The sequence below is a fragment of the Symphalangus syndactylus genome, chromosome 15, assembly GCF_028878055.3.
Source record: "Symphalangus syndactylus isolate Jambi chromosome 15, NHGRI_mSymSyn1-v2.1_pri, whole genome shotgun sequence".
Taxonomy (NCBI): Eukaryota; Metazoa; Chordata; class Mammalia; order Primates; family Hylobatidae; genus Symphalangus; species Symphalangus syndactylus.
In genome coordinates this window covers 92,570,924-92,578,800 of record NC_072437.2, presented here as the reverse complement: position 1 = coordinate 92,578,800, position 7,877 = coordinate 92,570,924, and the positions used below count along the sequence as shown (strand labels likewise).

Sequence of the window (7,877 nt, the reverse complement as noted above, 5' to 3'; positions counted from 1 at the left end):
CTGCAGAGTTTTAAAGCAGAATCAGTGACTGAGCCGTGACCAGAAGGAGAACGAGTGCCAGCAGTGGAGGCCTGGGGGTTTCAGAGACAGATTTTCCCACTGAGGCAGGGATGCTTCCCACGGAGGCAGGGATGGAGGAGGGAGGTGAAGTGGGTGGGGGAAGCCGCAGTCCCACCTCTCTCATGAGGATAGAGGTAAATTCTTGCACAGGCCATGACACCTCAGAGGTAAGGCAAAACTATTGGATAAAATGCACAGATACTGTTCTCTCCACATCCACCCAAGTTTTTTTAATGTTCTACCCAATGTTCTGTCCAGTGTTTCAGGACTTCTGCCCCCGCCTGCAAAATAATGACACCCATAGCTCTCTCAACTATGCCCTCCCCATTGGTGAGGGAAGGGGATGTTGCCTTAGAGCTCAGCTTTCCCTGTTAGGGCTTCCTTAGCACTCAGCCAAGCCCATATCCTCAGCTCTCTTCCCTACACAACTTCCCCATCTAACTGCCTTCGAATAACTCCATGCTCACCTCTTCCACCTCCGGGGCTACCATCCCAGGAGCCTTCCAGATGCTCCCTAAGCACCATGATCCCCAGGAGACCCCACTGCTGATCAGCAGGAGGCCTGGGAAAGAGCGGCCACAGGCAACGAAGTTTCTCCATGACCAGCAAGCCAGCTCCTGTGCTGGGCCAGTTTCAGGGACCAGAGAATAAAGCGGGCCATGAAGCCCTGGAGGCCAATTATTTATGATGCTGGGAGAGAAAGAAGACAGGGTAGGGTGCTTTCTGCTTGGCCCATCAGCCTGCCTGAGCCCACAAGGCTGTGAGTCCCTTTGAGATGGCCATGGGACTCATCTTTTGACCCTTCTGATCCACAGCCTGCTCCCCTGAAAAGCTCAAGACGACTTTCTGTTCTTACCATTCACTCATTTGAAACTTGATCATAGGTGGCCTGGGGACATCTCTTGTCTTATTCTTTAGCTTTTAGATTATGATTTCCCATGGGATGTTTGATCTCAGTTCCTTGAAGGCAGAGAAGCCCCTGGTGACAGGTGGCAGTCTGGACATGTTGTAGGCATGGCAGGGACTAGGAGAATCAGTTGTTCTTGGGTCTATACCTACAATGTTAAGATGCACGGCAGGAAGCAGAACAGATGATAGAGCTTTTGTTTTGAGAGTATGCAAACAAGGAGAATGTGAGGCATTTTTTAAAAGATGGAATCCAAATTAATATTTTATTTGAACACTCTTTTAGACATGCATTATCTAGTTTTCTTAACCCTTCATGCCATTTTGTATAGGTAGACTCCCTTCAACTACAGGGAAAAGTGGTGCTGACATCACAGGTCTGGACAGAGCTGTCCTTTTGGAAGGGTAATGGTCTGTGATTGCCAGAAGCTGCGTATGTCAGTCCCTTTCCATCACAGCTAATAATCTTTAATTACTCAGAACACCTGTCCTTGCCCTGCAGAAGTAGCAATGTTTCATGGTAATCATTGCCCCTTGGCACCATAAATGGTGCATTCATTCATTTATTCATTATATGTTTACTTAAAACTTACCACTCTACAGGCAAGCACTGAACTAGAAGATTGGAAGACAGGATCATAAAATGCAGCTACTGCCCTCGAGGGGGACTCCTTCTAATGGAGTAACATGACAGGGTTGGGTTATAACACAAATGCTCCAGGAATAGAGGAAGACCAGAGAAGGCATTTCAGAGCTGAATGTAGCATGTGACTTGAGTTTTTAAAGATGAGTAAGTAAGCCATTATGTGTAGAATCGGAAAAAATATTTGAGGCAGTGAGATAGTTTGTGTCAAGGCAGGAAGACATGAAAGAGCCTGGAGCAGGCTGAGAAAGACAATCTGTTGGAATGGACTGACTGCTGGGGTGTGTGTCTTGGAAGGAGGGGTTGATAAGCCTGGAGAGGTGGTAAAGAATCTTGATGCCATGTCTCATGTCTATCTTAACCAGTAGATAAGGGGAAACCAGCTGAGTTTTTTATAGAAATAAAATGATTAAGGTTAGTTTTAGTAGGATTGTTCTGATGTGAAGAGACAATTAGAAGATGTCATTCTAGAAGGCAAGAAACATGAGTCTTGCCTAGATTCTTGCCTGTCAGTCAAAGGGAGGTCTAGATTAAGGGACAGTGAGGCTTTAGAGAAAAACAGGAGTGAGGATGGACAGATCTGGTGCCCTATTGGAAGGGAAGGAGAATTTTGAGGCAACTTTTGGGCAGTAGGGTCCACTTACTGACATAATACTAGAAAAGGGGTTGTTTTTTAATATGGGTAGAGTATAAACTTGCATTTGCACCAATAAATGTTACTCATGACTTGTAACGTTTTAGCATCAGCTCACACTGTACCCCTTCCCTTGAAAATCACACACTGGCAATTTCATGACTGGTGGCAGTGTCCCATTTAAAAGACCTCTTGCTGTTATTCAAATCCCTCTCCTCCTCCACATACTTTCCTTTCTCCCACAACAGACTCCCTCTACATGAACTCCTCCCCACTGCGAGACACCAATCAGAGTTCAGACTAAGGGCAAGCATGGAGTAGTTCTGGGCGCTGGTGCAAGTACAATTTCTATAAAAAGACATTGAGAAAACAATGAGCAATGTTGCCATTTTGCCTTTAATGGAAAAGTGGCCAGTGGTTACAGTAAAAAAAAAAAAAAACAGTTCTTTTAATAAAACAAAACAAAATTTTATCCAGCTTCTAGGCAATCACTGTTTGAATTTTCAGAAATACACATGTACTTGAAAATCAATTTTTTTATAAAAATAAACTCTGAATGTGTGATTAAAAAGGGAGAAGCCCAGTCTTTTAGCTGCACAAATGCGTATTAAAAAGGAGAGGCATCTGTCTGAGATAGTTCATCCCAGTGCAGAGGGGGCTTTGACTTTGGGAGACAGAGCCTGCTTGAAGCGTCTCTTCAGGTCCTGCATGTTGGGAGAGCGGGGCCGAGGGATGATGGAGGCTCTTCTTCTTTCCCCACTGAGGCCATGCATCTTGCTCACTTCTTTGCAGAGATGCTGAAACACATCACAGACATCTTCATAGTTTTCGCTAGTGGAAATTTCAAGGAACAGGCTGCCCAGCTCATTGGCTAGCTGAATACCGTCCTGTGTCTGCACCTGCCGGGCATGCAAAAGGTCCCCCTTGTTGCCCACGATGATGACAGGGGCTTTAGAGTCAGGGTGGACCTTCCGGATGTGCTGATAAAGGGGTCGGATGGACAAGTAGCTGTCATAGTCTGTGATGGAATAGACCAGCAGAAAGCCCTCGGCCCACTGCACGCATTTGGACAGGGAATCGACGACCTGGGGGAGGCTGTCTTGGATCTGAGAAAACATCAAAATGAGATCCAGTCAAGGAAACCCTCAGTGGGAGATAAACTCAAAACAACATCAAGGCAACCCTTGAAGAAACACTTGAAAAAGAAATCACTAAATACAGTTTTCAGTTTCCACCCAGCTTCTGCAGAAGCAGGTTTTGATATGGAAAGAAGATTCCCAGGCAAACTCCCTGCCTGAGTTACTTTATTAGCTGTTATCCCTGCATTATTTTTAAACTCCTTGCTTGTCAGCAGTCTCTGGTGAACCATGGCTGACTGAAGAATGACCTCAAACCAGAATGGCTCAAGTTTTAGGAAACACTAACTCATAATAAACAAAACTTTGAAAATAAGCCAAGATAAATATCTATTCCCAAACCCACAAAAATATTTTTAACATGCACTTCTTAAGAATGTTACAGAAAAAAATTCCTTTCTTAGGGTTCTTCCACAAGACCTTTCCTCTGGAGAAGGGAGTAGCAATTGGTAACTGGTTAATAAACAAGTTACATTCTAGACCCTCTGCCAAGGGGTTATCTGATTGCAATTACTGACTTGAGGGAACAGCCATTAACAGCAGCAGTTCAGCAGTGCTTGAGCCGGGCGCTGTGGCTCATGCCTATAATCCCACCACTTTGGGAGGCCGAGGTGGGCAGATCACTTGAGGTCAGGAGTTCGAGACCAGCCTGGCCAACATAGTGAAACCCCATCTCTACTAAAAAATATAAAAATAAATAAATAAATAAATAGCTGGGAGTTATGGTGGGTGCCTGTAGTCCCAGCTACTTGGGAGGCTGAAGCAGGAGAATCACTGGAACCTAGGAGGCAGAAGTTGCAGTGAGCTGAGATCCAGCCACTGCACTCCAGCCTGGGCAACAGAGTGAAACTCCGTCTGAAAAAAAGCAGAGCTTGCCAGGGGAGAAGACTCTCTCCCACCAGAATCCTACCTGTTTTTTCGTTTTGTTTTAAACGTTTTTTTCTTTGTTAATGGTTCCATGGCTACCTCTGGAAGAAATGGTGAGAACTGCTTAAGTAGGGATGGCCCACCAGGGTTGCAAAGTGAAGTTAAGTCAGGTGCTTAACAAGAGGAGGCTGCTTCTAACCATGCCTCCCCCTTAGAGAGTTTCTAACACCCCAACCACTGGCCCCACCTGTGGACAGCCCATTCCTACCTCTAAATGCACAGGTCGGTTTAGATGCCTTGCTCAGACCCCTGCGCCCAGCATGGGCGCCCTACGTGCTGTGCCCACCGGGGTGGTCTCACGGGTAGGGGTGAGCTGTTTGCCCCTGGCGGTTTTTACCTGGACGCCCCCGGGAGTATCCTGGATCTGCAGGGAGAGCTGGTCCCCCTCGACATAGACCAGCCGTGAATACAGCTTGCCTGGAGAATGAAGGAGAGTTTGCTTTTCAATTCTCAAACTCCCATCCGTAGAAAGAAACATGCAAGCATAAAAGCAGGGAGCGTGAAAGTATTCTCACCTGTATTCGGTTCATAGTCTCCAATGAATCTCTTGGTCAGGAAGCGCACGATCATTGCTGAAAAGGAAATGGGAAAATCAACCCAAAGAGTAGAACAAGCCAGTCAAACCCAGGCACCTCCGACAAACTGGGGGGAGTGAAGGGCGCAGAACCGTGGGCACTGCTCGCTTCCAGAGGCTCCGCAAAGCCGAGGTGCCGCGGGCTCGGCCGCGAGTACGACTGGCGGGACACCTCTCCCGCACCCCATCCCCGAACAGGCGCCAACCCCGCGGAGAGCCCAGGAGTAGATGCACCAGGAAACGCCAGGGAAGCAGGCCGGGACGGACCGGGACCCTCCGAGCGCGAAAGCAGCCCGATTCTACCTGCACCCCCGCCCTCTGCTTCGGCCGAGGCTCCCTCTCTCCGCAGCGCCCCCAGTGGTCGCGGCCGGAGCCGGGGAGCGATGCCGCCCGGGGGTCCCCGCCGCACTCACCGCTCTTGCCCACGCGGCCAGCGCCCAGCACCGCCAGTTTGATGTCCTTGGGCAGTAGGTAGTCCGAGGAGGACTCGGGGATGGGTGCGAGCAGAAAGTGCCCGGACATGCTGAGCGGCCGCATGGAGCGCGTCCCGCGGTCCGGCGCGCAAGCCGAGAGGGCTGGGCCTCGCCGCACCCAGAGCCGGCTCGCCAGCGGGGAGTGCGGGACTAGGGCTCCAGGACCGCGACGGCTGCCTGCAGAACTGTCAAGGCCCGCGGCTTTTAAAGGGCTTGGTGCGCCCGGGAGCGCGGCGGCAGTCCCAGCTCCTCCTCGTCTCCGCCCCTTCCCGGAGCTGCGGGGAGGGGAGGGAGCAGAGGCCGCGGAGCTGACTATCGCCGAGGTTGTGCGCTTCGCCGGGCTGCTCGCTGCTCGCGGCTCCAGGCGCTCTGCTGCAGAACTGCGGCTCCGGGGCCCAGACCCTGGAGATAGGGCCACCGTCCAGAGCGCGCGGGTGGCCTCTAGTCAGGCACTCTGCGAGTCTCCCCCCACGCAGCAGCCAGCTGGAGTCACTAGACCTGTGGGTGAACTTGAGATAGGAGTTACGAGTTGACGAGAGAAGAAAAAGTGCAATCAGTTGGATGTTTCTGCAACAATGGGACAGATTCCTGTAAAACGCTGCTCTTTTTATTTTTAAAAGGTGCTAAGGGGCTGGGCGCGGTGGCTCACGCCTGTAATCCCAGCACTTTGGGAGGCCAAGGTGGGCAAGATCATCTGAGGTCAGGAGTTCAAGACCAGCCTGGCCAACATGGCGAAACGCTGTCTCTACTAAAAGTACAAAAATTAGCGGGGCGTGGTGGTGGGCGCCTGTAATCCCAACTACTCGGGAGGCTGAGGCAGCAGAATCGCTTGAACCCGGGAGGCGGAGGTTGCAGTGTGCCGAGATGGTACCACTGCACTCCAGCCTGTACCACAAGAGCGAAACTCCGTCTCAAAAAAAAAGAAAGAAAAGGTGCTAAGGGGTGACATTAATATGGGAAAAGGGAGGGAGGGAGGGGGCAAGAGTTCTGAATTAGTATCAGCGGAGGCAACTGCAGTCACTGTGACCTTGCTAGGGATAGATGAAGTCCCCTTAGGGGCAGTGATGGTTAGTAGCTCAGTATCCATGCCCAGCCCCTCCTCTGCAGGCAGGGGTTGCACTGGCTCATTCCTGAACACTCATGAGCACTCCACTGGCTGGGGGCCCTGGCTCTGCACTAAGTGTCCATCATTAATACTATCCTATGTGCTTGAGTCATGCATTTGCTTCATTATCCAAATATTTACTTCTAGGTGCATGGTGGGGTCTAGGGTGGGGTGGGGGGCAGTGTGAGGAACAGGACACAGAGCTATAGACTAGTTCTTGGATTTCTGGAGCCCACCAGAAATAGCACAGCAGAAGCCTGAGGACTTTAACCTTGAACAGTTAGAAGACCTTCATGCTTCTGGCCTCCTGTGTTCCAGCCTCACCTGTCTAATTGCCTATTAGACAGCCCCATCCTAATTCATACCTTTCTCTACCCTGGTTGTACCAGTTTTTGCTGCATGACAAGCCACACCAAACTAGATGGCTTAGAACAACAATCACTTACAGTTGTTGAGCCCTTTGATGCATCTGCAGGGAGCTTCCAGGTTCTGGAGTTGGGGGCTGGGTGCCCTTACTCATGTCTGGCAGCTGTTGGCTGTGATAAGGGAGGGTAGTGACTGAGTTACATGTCCCTTCTCATTCAGCACGTAGGCCAGGGCCTGCCCTCATGGTAGCTGAGCAGAGTTCCAAGAGAGTGGGTGGAAATGGACAAGGCCCCTTGAGACCTAGGCCTCGAGGTGGAACCCATCCCTTCTGCTGCATTCTGTTGGCCAAAGCAAGTCATGGGGCCAGCCCAAATTCAAGTAGGGAAATACACTCCACCCCTTTTGTCGAAACATCAGAAAAGTCACGTGTGAAAGGGCAAGGAAGCAGAGAGTGATGGAGAATGGGGTCCATTTTTGCAATTGACCATGCTAATGAATGTGTCTCCATCCACCCAGTGGCCCAAGACTGGGAGACATCCTTGACTCTACCCACTCTCTCACTTCCACATTGATTAATCGCCAAGTTCCATCATTTCTCCTCCTATATTTCTTGGTGTCTCCCTCTCTGTATCCCTACTGCTCTCATTTCTCATCTGCAGAATTATGAATAATCCTGAAGTAAACTAATCTAGACTAGATGGTGACTTCAGTTTACATGTTCCTCCCTTGGAGAAGCCGTCTCTGATCACTGCCACTGTCCCCACCCCTATCTTGCGGTTACTCGCTCTCAGGGCACTGATCTCAACTATCATTACTTTCTGGTGGAATGTTTGTTTCATGTCTGTCTCCAGGACAGGGACTCTAGCTTGTGACTCTAGTACCCAGCACATAGTGGCACCTGGGACTGGCAAGGTCCTTAATAAATGTTTGTTCACTGACTGACCTTCCAAATGAATGAATGAATGAATGAATGAATGGTGTCTTCAGTGTATGAACTGGAAAATACAGAAGTATTGTTTCTGACCATTTTCCCATTGCCTTGGTTTTGAGAGC

At 49.8% G+C, this 7,877-nt stretch overlaps 1 protein-coding gene across 5 annotated transcripts; it reads right to left on the bottom strand.

The window, feature by feature from the left end:
* Nucleotides 1-1,201: 1,201 nt before the first annotated feature.
* RASL11A (RAS like family 11 member A) lies at nucleotides 1,202-7,144 on the bottom strand. Of its 5 annotated transcripts, XM_055244639.2 has the most exons (5): nucleotides 6,905-7,144; nucleotides 5,294-5,862; nucleotides 4,822-4,878; nucleotides 4,644-4,723; nucleotides 2,627-3,349 (listed from the first exon to the last, which is right to left on the bottom strand). In XM_055244639.2, exons 2-5 carry the CDS (start codon nucleotides 5,415-5,417, stop codon nucleotides 2,882-2,884), a joined length of 729 nt encoding a protein of 242 aa, XP_055100614.1. In that variant the 5' UTR covers nucleotides 5,418-5,862; nucleotides 6,905-7,144; the 3' UTR covers nucleotides 2,627-2,881. The 5 variants fall into 5 exon arrangements, with proteins under 5 accessions (XP_063475341.1, XP_055100617.1, XP_055100614.1 ...); XM_063619271.1 differs by having other exon boundaries at nucleotides 1,202-3,349; nucleotides 5,294-7,144; XM_055244642.2 differs by lacking the exons at nucleotides 5,294-5,862; nucleotides 6,905-7,144 and adding an exon at nucleotides 5,154-5,261 and having other exon boundaries at nucleotides 1,202-3,349.
* Between the last annotated feature and the right edge of the window lie 733 nt (nucleotides 7,145-7,877).